At 40.7% G+C, this 15,415-nt stretch overlaps 1 protein-coding gene across 1 annotated transcript in view; it reads right to left on the bottom strand.

Moving 5' to 3' along the window:
- The window catches only part of PGM5 (phosphoglucomutase 5), a 73,569-nt gene that overhangs the window by 21,332 nt on the left and 36,822 nt on the right, over positions 1–15,415 (bottom strand). Inside the window, exon 7 of the mRNA XM_074165765.1 lies at positions 6,497–6,612. Within this exon, the coding sequence (XP_074021866.1) occupies positions 6,497–6,612 (116 nt within the window). The remainder of the gene's footprint in view (positions 1–6,496; positions 6,613–15,415) is intronic.

Genomic DNA, 15,415 nt, shown 5'->3' with positions numbered 1-15,415 from the left:
AGCTTCAGATATGACAGGAAAACAAATCACAGGAAGTCAGCCCTTCGGACAACCAGACGCTCACCTTTCCTACTCCCCTGCGGTGATAAGGCTAGATCAGCTGAAGGATGCCTTCCATAGAAACACCGGCAGTAAGGCCTAGGAATAATAAAGTCAGCTTTGCTCGCAGGCAAAGCAGGTGGCATGGTCACAATCACTCATTGTAGCCAAGAGTTTGCTCCCAGATAATAGTGCTGGTGCAGGTTTCTGCCACCACCACCAAATGACAGAGCTAGAACAGAGCTGTCACTTCCCACCGGTGTCCGTCGTTCCCCTGGCAGCAGCAGCAAAAGTTGTGAGGCTGGGGGTTCCCTGGTGTCCATCCGGGAGCAAGCAGATGGGGGAACACCAGGGTGGCCCCAGCCCCAGGCATCAGGCACCCCCTTGGGGATGGGGCCAGGACGTGGGCCCATGGGCAGGGCTGTGGGGAGCTGGGGATCAGCCCTGCTGTGGCATTGGGCTGGGGCCAACAGCCCCTGGGGGGTGACACGGGGCCACGGGCAGGGTGGGGGAGCCCCACGGGGTGGGCAGGACCCTAGGAACAGAAAGCCCACCCCATCGTGGCTTTTCCTTCCCTTCCTAACCTGTCTGCCTCTCCTTTCAGCCATAGCACCGAAAAATTCAATTTCACCTAAAAAAGCCATCTCTGCCGCTGATACTACCAGCGACTTAAACCGCTTTAGTGTCTCAACAGACACCAGCAAGAAGCGGAGGACTGGTATTGAGCTAAACACCTCAGCAATTTGTTCCAGTGTAAACGATCATTTATTCTCCTGTGTGTAACACTGCAGACTGCGAGCCATCAAATCCTACAAGGCAAGGCACAGCATTCATTCAGCAAAACGGCCTATACATCATGACAGGACTGCAATGGTCTGAACTGAACACTGAAGAAGAGATCTGTTCTGATTTAACACTTTTGAGTGTGTTTCATTGAACCAAAATGGTCCAGTGAAGCACGGACAGAAGAATTTTTGGAAAGGTCTCTGTTGCGCTGAGCCTTGCTCTGGCATGACTTAGCTCATAAATCTCTATGAAGAGGGATGAGTGTATGCACGTATCATTCTTCTGATCCATTTAGCAGCTTTGGCATGTGCTGTGTCCTTGTGTGTCCTTCAGGATGACATACAGATTGTTGCTTCTCTGGAAAGAGAAAGCATTGGAAGAAAGTAAACCAGAGGAAAAAAGTCTGGATGGAAAAGCTGGAAACAACCCAACTGTTCCAGAATCGAAAATCACTGATTACAAACACTAGCCGGATCGTAGTACAGGGACAATAATCCTGTGTGCCCAAGCAGTGTCTCTGTTGTTCTTAGGAGGAGGAAAATTGACAACTGGGATTTCTCAGAATCTGTGTTTATTTCCACCTCTTTTATTTCACCAGCGTATCAATCAACTGGGTTACTATATGCACATACGTTGTTTTATTTCTTGTTTTTCTTTCTTTTAGCAAATTAAAACCCACTACCACAACTCTGTTAGTCAACTTTGTTTTTTCACCTACTGTACCTTTGCTGGTGGCTTTGCCCTGTCTCACTTATTGCTACTACCCAGCCCACATGGCAGCAACTGTAGGGATGGAGCTCGTTCTGCTGCCTCCGTTCAGCTAACAGCATTCGTCTCTGCTTTAGAGATGCACTTTCTGCTGCGGTGGATCTGCAGAGGCAAAGATGCCCTACACAAAGAGATCCAGTAAAAGGTGCCTCACAACTATGTATTGTTGAGATTGCAATACTAACCGTCCTACTGACTTGCTGGGGGCTTTCAGCAATCCCAGGATAATTCTCAGTAACACTTTTAATTGAAACATCTGAAGCATTAATGAATTCCGGCCTCTGTTTAAGGAGTTGAAGCAGGAAGTGGCAACAGAGCAGTGGAGTCAGCAAATATTTTTCCGATTATCCCATCATATCTAATTTGCCATCGGTGAGGGAAATTATAACAACAGCAACTATTTCGACAGCTTATTTTTAAGTTAATTTGTCACATATTTTTCCATATAAAAGTAGCAAAAGTTATTTTTTACTACTGCAATGGTCAATTGCTGTGGCCTGACTCAGAGTAAACAATATGGGATAAACTCTCAGAGCATAAAGTACCTTTCATAAAGAAGTACTCAGCTTATACAGGTTTAAAATGAAGTAAAGTCTTGGGATTCAGTAGCCTGAGACATAAAGTAAAATCATGCAAAAATGTTCATATTATGATTTTTATGATACTGTAGATTTGTTGGGCATGCAGGCTGTCTTTTACATGTCTAATTTATTGTGTATCTGAGAAGATTTCCAAGTCCAAGACAGTGAGCTCTGAGGGTCATATGCATGAAGAAAATGTAATTGCTTTTCCCTAAATTATTCAACTCTATCTAGTGTATTGCATTCTGTAAGTGTGATTTTAAAACAAAAATCTGACTTTAGCAAGTATACAAAATGACAGTAAATCATTCTGTTTGCACACACTTTGGTTCTTGGAAATTTATCACCCAGCAATCTGAAACGGGATGATATTTTAGGCAAATGGAGATTTAGGGGCAGTCTGATCTGTTCCTTTATTCAAATTAATGAGATTATTTTAGATTTGTGTTACTGTAACAGATACCACCAAAGAGCTCTTTTATGGCTTTCATTAATTTCAGCAGCAGCACATCTTTAAAGTCCCCACTAGTTCTTCTTCCACATAATCTTGCAGGAGAAGGCGGCTGGTATTAATGGCATCTGGAAATCTGGAGATGAAGCATGTAAATTTATGAAAGATGTAGCAATTACTGAAGTGGCTTAAACAGCAGAAAGATAAATCAGCCACACAGCTCTCTTAATGCTGATTAATAGTTTGCTGATGAAATTTAGAAACTAATTGCTGCTGCTGACGCCCTTCTCTGAACTGTGTCCTGGGCATTAGTCATAGAACCAGAAAGCTACTAACCTCATCTGACAAGCTCCCCACACTGCTACAAAAATGGAAGAAGTTTTTAAAGCATTGGTTGAGCTCCAAGATCATCTGCCAGCAAACAAGTCTGGGAAACACAGCCCTATGGGATGTTTTCAAAATCTTTTGTCCTTTTATAGCAGAAAATTTGCTTTTATTTACTTGCCAGAGCAAAATCCCTGATATTATAAAACCAAGGCTCTGTATTATTTGGAAATTCCAGCTGGGCTGGATTACCTGGGTGCACAAGCAATCGGTCTCTAGTGCTATTCAGTTAGTTTGATGATAGAATGTGAATCTGTAAAACCCCTTTCTCTTGCAAGTTTCCCACTCTGATCAGGTACATTTCTTTAAATATTTCACGATGAAAGCTAAAGAAGTACCAAGTTTAAGTTCCCTAAATACATATGATAGAGGGGAAAGCTGTAAAATTGATTCAAATGCCCAATACTGGCAGAAACTTGTGAGGGTCACACAGCTTAGGACATTACTAAAAGATTTGCAATAAGGTAAATACTTATTGCTAAAAACAGCTCACATTGCTGAAGTATTGGTCATCTACAGACCAGGCTGCGTTTTACAAATAAACCTCCTGGCATATGAGATATTTTCAGACAGCTGCATTGAATTGAAAGATGATAAGGAAACTGAGGCAGGGATTAAAACAAACTTTAGGTATCACAGTTCTTGTATAATTGTCCTGCAGGCACCGTCATGATTCATTTACACAGCAACTACACACACAGTGAGGAATTTAAACCCAGTGCTCAAGTTGTCTGGATGCCCATGGGATTGAATCTTGAGGGTTCAGTCTAGTCTTTAGATGGCATTGGCTTAAACGGGAGGTCTGAAGGCTTTCTGCACTGAAGTGCTGCAGGTACAACACAGCTCATCTGACCAGAACGTACTGGGATGCACAGATTAAGTATAGCTGCAGAGCAGCTCGCAATGCTGGCCAGCAACATGTTGTTCAAGCACCCTTAGAATTCACAAGAGACAGAATTTATCAGGAATCTGCAGAATTAATGATAGGATAGGAGAACCAGATGAAGACAGGAACACAGAGAGTGCTAGGAATGCAGAGGCTGGTCTGAAGTCAGGAGACAGGAGCTTCAAAATCGGGAGAGAGGTTACAGTAGAAAATGCAACTGGGCCCTCCAGAAGGATGTAAGTGAAGGAAAAAAGTGAAGTGCAAAACCAGAAAGAAGTCAGAGGAATTGTCTTGCCTACCTAGAAGAAAAGACAAACTCCAGAGGCCCTTCCTTGACCACTAAGAGATACCTGTCCCTCTTTCCCAAATTCAGCAACCATCTGATATTCAATGTAATAAAGTTAGGCCAACACAGATCACAATGCCCTCAGTGTTTCAGTAGATCAAGCCCCGAAATCACTTCTCTTTACTCCTATATAACTGGTACGCAGGGCTAAAGTCCACTAATGCTTGGAACAGCCTGCTTAGCAAGACCTGAACATGCTTTTTCAATGTGCCAGCAAAATTTGATGTTTGACAGTTTTTTACAACTGCAGCATAAAATTTTAATGACAAGTCGCCTCAAAGGAGACAAGGCTTCTACTAGGCGACCAAAGTTTCTTTCCTTACCCCTGAGAAAGAAAGCATTTGAACGAGTCATACTTAACATCACCAGATGAAGATGGCCTTACTTCTTCAGAAACAGGCCTGAGGCAGTGGTTTGTCATGACATATGGCACATAGAGGCCACCCCTGCTAGCTCTACATACCTCTACAGATATAACTGCATGCAGTAAGAGATGCTGCACTCTGTGGGCTAAGGAACCCAGAGGTACTCCAGCCTACAGGAACTCACCATCAAACTCCTACAAACTCCTTCCAGTCAAAACCCACACTTCCCTTTCTTCAGCATGATGATGAAGGCAGGAGGTTTTTTCCAAATAATTTGGGTACTAATGGGGTCATACTGGTGTCTTAAGACCCACCCAAGTTTCATGGAAATATCTGGTTTTGGATGAGCAGGAAGAACTTCAGTATTTAGACAGGAGTATAGAATTGGCCTGGTGAAAAAGCATCAAAAAGCAGTGAGAGTTGAAAACTCCCCAGTCCAGATTTCTCATGGGCAAACAGAAATGCAGTCTAACAACCCACCACAACAAATGGCAGTACATTCTGAAAGGTGCAAGATCTTCCTGCCCTTCACTCCAAGTTAGAACTCACTCAATGACCTTGCAGAACACCCTTTGAAAATGTTTATTTTCAAAAGATACATTCTAGGCAATACAAATCTGTGCCAGTCACAGCAATTAAGCTAAGACATCCAGGTTGCTAATGATGGGATAACCATGGGACACTGGTTCCCATTCACAACAGAAATAAAATGAACATTCATTATTAATTTAAATTCTCTTACTTTTTACAGATGGACACCCAAAGAAATCTAACACATTTGTGGTTCTTCCATCATAGTCCGCTCAGATACCTACAGAAAGGTTAATGACAGGCTAACGCATAAAGGGGCATGTCTGTGGCTTGAAGGTATGCTCATTTTTAAAAAAGCAGCATTCTGCTCTAATTGATCTCAACCAACAAACTTAATACTAGACTTAACTCAATCAAAGCAAAAAGAAATTTGTAACCAAGTTTCAATGTGTGATAAATTTTTTTCTATGAAAAGCTGTAGCCAATTAATTATACACCAAAATAAAGAACTGTGTGGAACCCACATCAAGATATAGAATAAATTATTAGCCAGGCAAATGGTTAAGTTATTCTGATATGTGCGTATAAATAAAAAGAAGAGAGAATTTCTGTGCCAGAATCCACAAAAGAAAAAAAAAAAAAACACTGCGAAATTTATTCAGTTTTTCTCATAAATGAAAACAACATTTATGCAGACTTAGAGACTACATATTTTAATTGTTTGCTCTAATGTTTCCTGTCAGTACTGAATTCACGAGGGCTCAAATTTGTCTTTCAGTCTGCATTCTATTGTTTGACTGGTTCTTGGGACAGATAAGGGAGAAATACTTAGGGAAAACACAGATGCTGACATGTAACTGAATTTCTTCTCATGACGATTTTATCTGACTTTTGAGTAATTGTGATGTTCCAAAAAGACATGCGTGCAACAGGTTTGATTAAACATACTAATCCTCATACTTTGAACACTGAATCACATTAGGAAAAGCCATGTGGTTTTTCCATACAGGCAAAATCCTTCCAAATGCTGTTATAGCCTGTGAAAAGCTGTGGAACCAGCAAGACTTTTCTGCATCATGTTCAAGTCAGAAGAGAGTGCCAGGCACCTCTGAAAGCTGTCTGGGCAGAGATAAGATTGCCTCTGGCTTCTGAATGTCCATCTTCCACAATTTTCATACCTCAAGGTACTGGACACCAAAGTTTCAAGAAGACCCTCAAGATGTGAACAACTGACAGTTCTCTGTTCCAGCACAAGACAGAGTTAATTTGCTGATTCTTTTGGATTCAACTTGAGGCATCCAGGAAAATTGAAAGTTGTCATTAAAAGTCCGTGGAAATTTTTGACTATGTATTACTTACCAGTGCCAAAGCTTTCCTCTCCACAAAGCGAGCAACGTCCAGAGTCCATGAGATTAGAAAAATATCTCCATCCTGCTGGTGTTTCATACACAGGAACCTTCATTACTTTTGCCACTCTGGAAAAGACACAATAAGACATCACACAATTAAGACAGTGGGTTTTTTTATGTATGGCCTGAGATCAGTTGAGGAATGTTCTAGGTCTTGCTACTTCTTCTGATAGCTGGGCTACCAAAAAAAAACCAAAAACAAAAACAAAAACAAAAAAAAACCCAGAGCAGATCAACAGCACCATTCAAAACTGATCCTTGTCTCAGAACCCGACTTCAACCAGAACCCAGGTATGTTTATACGGTAAGTCTAGTATTTTGGAAAATGCAGGACCTCAGCTCAACAGAGCAATACTTTATCAGTATCTTTGCTGAGCAAGAAAGAGTTGTACAAAGAGATAGACAGTTTTGTTATACTAACATGTTAATTAAAGTTAAAGCATCATGATGAATACCTTCCTTTACAAAAAGTGGCCAACACCAGTATGCTTGAAAGACACTTTTACTTCTGTTCATGAGTTCAAAGACATGACAATACAGAAATGTTTCCATGATGCAGCACCTCCTCTAAAAAAAGCTTTCTGAGTCTCAACCTGCGTCTGAGCTTAATTTCCCCAAGCCCTCTGACAGACCTAAATGAAACACTCCCGTTATCTGGCTGACCAGCCAGTATTTTCAAGAACCAGAATAAACCACCGTATAAGATGGATGCGCTCTCCCTTCCCCAGGTTGTTAACTGCCAATTATTCCTATTATAAACTATAATGAAAAAATTCTTTTCTTGAACTAAAAAAACAAGGAAAAAAAAAAAAAACACTAACCAACCAAAAATCAAATCCTCTAAGGAACACACTACCAAGCTGGGATTTATGCAGAATTAGTACTACCATTCTTTTTTCTAATTATATTTGCTCATTTTCATTGTGCGCCTAGGATTTTCAGAGCCAACTGTTTTTTAATATGAAAAACAAGACTTGAGATACAGTCAAGCAATCTGCCTGACTAAAAAGGACCTTACAATCTCCCTAGGATTGCTGCAACAATCACACCTGACAAACATTTCCTAAATTCCACCACAGAAGAATACTTGATGTGAGTCAATTTACATAATTTTAACTACAGTCAAGCCCGGGCAAGGCAGATGAATGAAAGTGGGATTCAAGGGGCTGAACACAATCCACCTAGAGGTTATGTGCCCAGGTGAGAGCAGTCACCTCTCTGAGCGACAGGGAGACACCTGTTCAGGCGTGTAAGGTAGACAGGACGAACTGTCCAAATATGCAGATACTGACCCCTTCAAAACCTAGTACATAAATGTACCAAAATACATTTCAGCCCTTAAGTATTCTCGCTGAAATCTTTATGGTATTAATTTTCCATATCCTTTTTTTTTTTTCTGTAGGTAATAACTATCCATTGCTATCCAAGTCTCCTCCTATTCAGCCTAGTTGTTCATTTTTGTACTTATATATTACTCCTAAAAAGAGTAGTTCTTAAATGAGACAGCGTAAGAATTGCTGATACTTCTTTGAAAAAAACTCAAGAGGTATACCTGGAGAAAAAAAAACATTATCAAAAAGTTTAATCCTAAACTCGGTTTTCGTGTCTCCAGTTTAGAGGCAGAGGCAAGTGTATAGCCCCTTGTGTTTATACACCACTAGCTATATTATTGGCCCTTAGAAATGCTGCTGCATAAGGGACGTTATTCAGTGCAGAGCTGAACAGGTTTTCTGGCTGGCTATGCAAAAAAAATCAAGAATTTAATCTATGTGTGACAGTAACTGCAGGCTGGGAACAGGACTGTACTGCCAAAAAGTAGAAAACAATCAACCAGAAAACAATGGCTAACATGCTGGAAGAGCAAAACCAATTCTCCTGAGGTAGCCTAACAATACAGCAGGAAAATCTCTGCTTGCAGAAATGTTCCCATATCCTGGCACTGTTTTTGGAGAAGGAAATCTTTTCCCTTTCACTTTTCTGTATTCCTCTAGGCTGGGGACAAAGAACCTCAGATGAACCTATCTTGACCAGCACCAAAGGCTTCCAGGGGCTTTAATGGCTTTCAGAGACTTCTATGCACTAGGCTAGCACTGAAAATACAGATGTTGATTCTGCTGGGCTCACTTTAAACTAAGCCTTTCAAACAAACATACATAATACACATATAAACATATACACACAAAGTTTGTAGTGAAATATGAAGGACTCTTCCTTGCAATATTTTTTTGTTCTTGACTCTTAAGACTTTAACAGAGCAAATAAGTAGAAGCACATTGAAAATTTAGCATACTCTTTTGTTATTGCATTTTACTGAAATAAAGAATTGACACTGGAAGCACAATAAATGCAGGATGTGCCTTTATACAATCTATGGACATTTAAGGTGAATGATCACCCCAGGAAACATGAGAGGAGTTCCCACAGGAAGTAGCAAAAAATTCTCAATGCTGCAGACTCAGAGAAATTATGTGCTGCACCAGACCAAACAAATAACAATGCAAATTACAGGAAAATACCCTCTGAGGAAGGAAACTAGTATTTTATAACTGGGAAATCACTAGATCTTCAAAGCCAGGGAAAACAGATTAAATGTGGGAAGGGGGAGGGAATTTTTTATGCTCCTACATCTACATCTTTCTAAACAAGAAACACAGCAGGTATGACCTCATTGCAGAGAAAGTTTTTTTATTAAGGAAAAAAAAAAGTATATTCATTTACCAAAACTTTTTTTTTCACTTTACATTCACCAATCTGCTTTCTTGTAGGCAAAATGACAAAATGAGAGCTTTCAGCCACTGCTACACCAAGTAGTCATATTTTTTTTTTAAAAAAGTCACAGATGATTTAGTTTCTATGTACCACTTTTTAGTAATTTAGTTTCTATGTACCACTGAAGTTTTCCAGCATTACCTAATGCAGTGTATGAATTCATGGCTGGCTTCAAAGATACTAAGGAAATATTTTATTTTGCTAGGCAAATAAATGCTTAGGATCAGAGTTTCTGGAACATGTAATTCTGCACGAACAATTCCTGGTGAGTCATGGTAAAGGTTTTTGTTTTATCTGTTACATATCACAGATCCATTAATTACAATCTATGAATTTTTTAGCAACTGTACCTTTACAGAACAGTTCAAAGAAGTCTATATATATACAGCTTTTTAAGTTTCTCTTCTTTCTGTATGTTTACACTGAGTCTCTAAGTTTGGGGGGTTAGAAAGTCAAGTGGTTTTATCATCTCTATGAGATCTCTTGGTCAAAGAGGACACTAATTCTCTCAGAAAGTGAGTTTTGGAACTGGGGCTGCAAAGAGTTTATATCTTGCAGAGGTCTCACTCATCAGAGTAAATTTTATATGTCCTTACACATAAAATCACATCATCACAATACTGATGCAGTAGTGCTCCTGTAAGGGCAATACCTCAGTCTCTGAGTTCTCTGGGTGAAGGTGCTAGCTGTCAAAAGGCCTGACTTGATGGATGACATATACTTCCAGAGCAATTCAAAATAAAAACTGGAAAAAAAATATGCCATATGAATAGGTTCATTTTGCCAGTCTATTTGAAGTAAAGGCATTCTATTTATATCTAACCACACAGTTGATATACCTGTGTTTATATGTTCTATGAGTATGAACTATGTAGAAGGAATACAACAAACGATGGACATTCTGGTTCTTGTCACCTCAGACATTTAATGGGATTGACTTCAAACAGTACTCTTGCTTGCCTTCTTTCAGCATAAGTGCTCACTACATCAATGAGATTACACAATAAAGTTTCTTCCGTCTGTATGTAGCACTATTTAGTGTAGCACTCTTGCTACACTGGGAAACAGGGTATTTACACTTGGACCTAATCTGAAGGGCAATCACCTTAGTTATTCTGCCCATATCAGAGCTAAAGGTGTTTATGTTCCCAGTATTCTAAAATACTAATTAAGGAGGAAAAAAAAAATCAAAGAAGAGTGGTCTGTGCTTTTTGCAATTACATACATTATTTAAAACTACATTTTGTGAATTTAAAAGAAGCAGGAGCAGCTGTTTTTAAATGGGGAGATAATAAAGTGAGTTAAAATAAGAATATAAATTATTGTAAGGTCATATAGTTAAATTTACCCTCTTCCTACTGTACAACTTCATTCTCTTTTTTTCTTTTGAACAGCTAGTCTCGCATTACCTATAATGATGACCCACTTTTTATTAAAACGTAAGGAGAACACGTACAACACAACCATGAGAAGCAGATTGAGTTATTTCATCACTAGAAAACAGAATTATCGGAAAGTTTAGAATCCAACACAGAACTGTTAAGCCAATTCCTGAACTCTATAAATAAGTCCCACCAAAGCATGAGCTGGCCAATTAATAATGAAGGTAATAATGAACATAATAATCTTCATAATGAAGATTTTTGAAATTTTTGAAAATTTCCTGTCAGAAAAGAAATATTAACAGCTAATTCTAAAATTCCTCCTGAAATCCTTAATGTGGAAAACTTACCTGTTCTTTGCCAAGCAACTGGACTACTTACTGTACAGCTGCACATCTGACAACCTAGATTTTCTTCCTTATACTTCATAGCCATATGCATGTCACCTAACTATGAAAAGAGTGTACAGGACTCTTGACATCCCAAATGATTTTCCTTGGCACTACAGTAAAAATATTATCCTGCTTAAATTGTGTAAAAAAAATAACTTCCCATTGGAAAAAAGAAAAAGTGTTCTTTTATTTAAAAGGCTTAAAGGAATACCCTTGTGATATCCTTCTTTCAGTTTTCCACCCAGTGGAGACAATAGGCTATTTCTCACAGATAGGCCACTACAGCAAAGTGGTCCTTGAGGGTATCTCGCAGTCACTGTGGTTTTGCACTAGCAAAACACCACTGACTTTAGCAGAATTACCCTCACTTACATTAACAAAAGTCAGAGGGCAGTTTGACTCCAACCTGTTCTCTACAATGCCAGGAAAAGTCCTGATGAATGCACATCATTCAGATACAACAAATGGCCTGCAGCAAGCTGACTTTCTTGCACCCAGTGAAACTTTTATAACTTCTGATAATAGACCAGTCAATCAAACAAAATTATCCTGCCAAAGTTGTGACGCCTGTTCACCACAAAGATAAAGGTCACAACGCTGGGGGAAGGGCTTTCTTTGACAGGTGTCAAGAACTGTTGTAAATGCCTGGCTAGAGTTTTGCATTGTAGGTGAAATGCTGGCTAGGGTAAACTGCAGCATCGCATTCCTTCTGGAGTCTTAACTTGGAGGAAGAAAGAGATACTAATGAAAGAATCACTGAAGAAGCTGCAGTTGCATGTCCTTGACTCTCTTGTCTTCTACCACCTGCAGATATCAGCTGCATGTGTGAAAGATGCTCACAGACACTTGGGTGAGCAGGCTCCAAAACAGAGACTGGTCTTTCATGGACACGTTTTTTCAATCCTACTACTCCTCTCTGTGGAGCCAGCACTGAGGTAGAGAAGGTGCTGTAATTTAGAGAGCAACCAGTCTGAATCTGCAGAAGGCTACACACTCTTGGGCCCTAACAAACAGGAACTGAAGGAATTTGTGGGACACACGTGGGTCACTGTAGTATATAGTCTATGGCAGCAGCATTTCACAAGAGATCAAACCTCTGTAACCGTTTCTTTCAAGAGTTACTGGCCATAGAAGAAAGGTTTCACACTGGGTCTTCTAAATCTCTACACAACCACTGAAGTAGACTGTGTTATCTAATCTCTAGCTGATAAAAGATTCATTTGATTTAAGACCTGAAGAATACTTTATTTTAAAGACAAGTCTATGGCTTGACTGAAACTAAGAAAACCAGTTTTTCTTCCTGCTCCTGTAGTCTTTCTTCACACACAAAAAGAAAAATATCTCAAGTAAGGATCTGTATTTTATTTATCAAGAAAATCATTTCTCTAGCTGAAAATAACAGTCTTCACACAATCTAACCTTGGCATAGAAATGTGTTTTATTTGATATTTTACTGTCTGAGATGCTTCAAAATTTTTGTAACACTGGACACTTCTGAGATCCAAACAACTGACTTAACGTTTGCCTACAACAACTTTTCCATCCCTTTGTTAGAGATTATGCTTTTGCTATTCTCTAACCATATACTACGGTCTTTGCCTTGATGGACTTACTGAAGTGTACTTGCAACCAGACCTAAAATTTCATGGGTTCACTCTTTTGGACCACTAAGATGACATCCAGGATTGAACTTCTATCATGCTGCCACAGTTTCTTTTGCCTCCAATCATTCGCATTAGTTATCTCATTCTCTCTCCAACATTCAAATTTATCTTCAAAGAATTTTTTTACAAACTTTATTGAAAATTTAGACACAATATTCACTGCCTTTTTAGTTACTGAGTCCTTATCCCTTTCTCACTCCATGATGTTTCCACTTGCTCTTTCTATGGTCTCTTCTTGTTGAAGTTCTGAAAAGCTCTTTGCTACTTGTTTCTCAACTCTGGAAGTCTAATTCTGCTCACCTTTGGTCAGTTCACTCTTCATCCTTACTATTTCACAAGATGCAGGAGCCACAAACTAATTGTTTTAACTTTCTTCTTCAGTCTCATGTGTAAGTCTCCCCTTCTTTTTAACTATGCAACTGCAACAGCCTGTGAGAAATTTACAGCAGTAGCAATGACAGCACCAGCACTGGCACCAACTATAACGTGAAATGGATGTTCTGCTTCTGGATGTTTTCACTCTGTCTGCACTGCCTTCCCTTAAAAGGCTTCAACTGCATATTGCGCAAGGAGCAGAACTAAAACAACAGTCACTCCCCTTATATGGTCAAGTATTACAGTGTTACTCCTTCCCAGTCTTTAATTTATTAAGCAAAAAGCAGTGGAATGCTAAGCCCTCACACACAACACAGATAACCAGGACATTTCACTAAGATAAAATGTAAACTGCCATGGCTGGCAGAGAGGATGCCAGGAGTGCAGGGCAGACAGAAAAATAGTTAGTAGGCAGTAAGTTCCTTTTCTTTTTGCTTTCTAGTATGCTACATCTCACAGAGAAAGATCATAGTAACAGAAATCAATAAACAAAAAGCATCTGAAGACACTTTAGCTACAAAGGATCTAAAAACATTCAGCTTTCTTTGTTTTGCTTCCTCTCCGCCCCTGCAAGGTTTTAACTCTAAAATGCCTCTGCAGGTGGACTAAAGGTACACTGAATCAAGGTCTGGTGTACACGGGTAGTTTCTGTCTTGAAAACTGGTAACTGCAGGTGAATTGTTTTGGCTGACAATAGTTCTGAGGACGGTTATGGCCTGCTAATAACTGCAGAGATCATCTCCTTGTTAAATTGTATTCAGGACAATTTGAATTCCCTTTCTATCAATGAAGCCTCCTGGCACTCATGCAACATAACTGTGGTGCCAAATAACTGTTCCAATATTCTCTCATGCCTCTCAGGCTCACAATGGCGTTTCCCCGTGTTTGAAATCTTTCAACAGCAAAAACTAAAAATTACCCCAGCAGAACTGCAATGTCCTATAAGCACGACCTGCCTCGTTGATGCCTTGTAAGACACAGCAACCACACATAGTAGAAACTTATTTGAGCTCCATGGAACACACTCATCTTCAGCACAATCACTACTACCCTCCAAGCACGCAGACTAATGTGTGGAAGGCCAGCCCCTTGGCTTTAAATTACAGAATCACAGAATCACAGAATCACAGAGGTTGGAAGGGACCTTTTAAGATCATCTAGTCCAACCAATGAAAAAAAAAAAAAAAACAAAAAAAAAAAAAACACAACACAAAAAAACAAAAACAAAACCACCACACACGCAACCCACACACACACCACCACACCACCCAACACTAATCCATATTCCCAAGCACTATGTCAACTCCTCTCTTGAATACCTCCAGGGATGGTGCCTCAACCACCTCCCTGGGCAGCCCATTCCAATGCCTGACAACCCTTTCAGTAAAGAAATATTTCCTAATATCTAACCTGAACTTCCCCTGGCGTAACTTGAGGCCATTGCCTCTTGTCCTATCATCTGTAACTTGGGAGAAGAGACCGACCCCTGCCTCTCTACAGCCTCCTTTCAGGTACTTGTAGAGAGCAATAAGGTCTCCCCTCAGCCTCCTCTTCCCCAGACTGAACAACCCCAGCTCCCTCAGCCTCTCCTCGTAAGACTTGTGCTCCAGACCCCTCACCAGCTTCGTTGCCCTTCTCTGGACCTGCTCCAGCACCTCAATGTCTTTCCTGTGGTAGGGGGCCCAAAACTGGACGCAGTACTCGAGGTGGGGTCTCACCAGTGCCGAGTACAGGGGGACGATCACCTCTCGGGTCCTACTCACTACACTGTTCTTGATACAGGCCAGGATGCTGTTGGCCTTTTTGGCCACCTGGGCACACTGCTGGCTCATGTTCAGCCTGCTGTCGACCAACATCCCCAGGTCCTTTTCTGCCAGGCAGCTCTCCAGCCATTCTTCCCCAAGCCTGTAGCGCTGCCTGGGGTTGCTGTGACCCAAGTGCAGGACCCGGCACTTGGCCTTATTGAACCTCATCCCGTTGGTCTCAGCCCATCGATCCAGCCTGTCTAGATCCCTCTGCAAATTCCTAAAACAAACACATTAAAACCTTAGTACCTCCCTTTGGACCCTTCAAGGTTCATTGGGGTTTTTCTGCCTGCAACAGGAGTGGACTTGAAAAGGCTTGCACCATCCCCGGGGCGGTGAAAGCAGCCAGGACCAGCGAGCTCCGGCTCCCGGGCGCACACCCCTGCGGCTACTTACACCCCGTGTTGCCACCTACAGGCTGCGGTGTGAACACACAGCCCAGCCAGACACACCATCCTGCTTTCCCGCACGTACCGCAGCCA

This window comes from Numenius arquata, chromosome Z (assembly GCF_964106895.1).
Source record: "Numenius arquata chromosome Z, bNumArq3.hap1.1, whole genome shotgun sequence".
Lineage (NCBI taxonomy): Eukaryota > Metazoa > Chordata > Aves > Charadriiformes > Scolopacidae > Numenius > Numenius arquata.
Note: the sequence above shows the minus strand (reverse complement) of the source record. Positions and strands in the feature narration are given on the sequence as shown.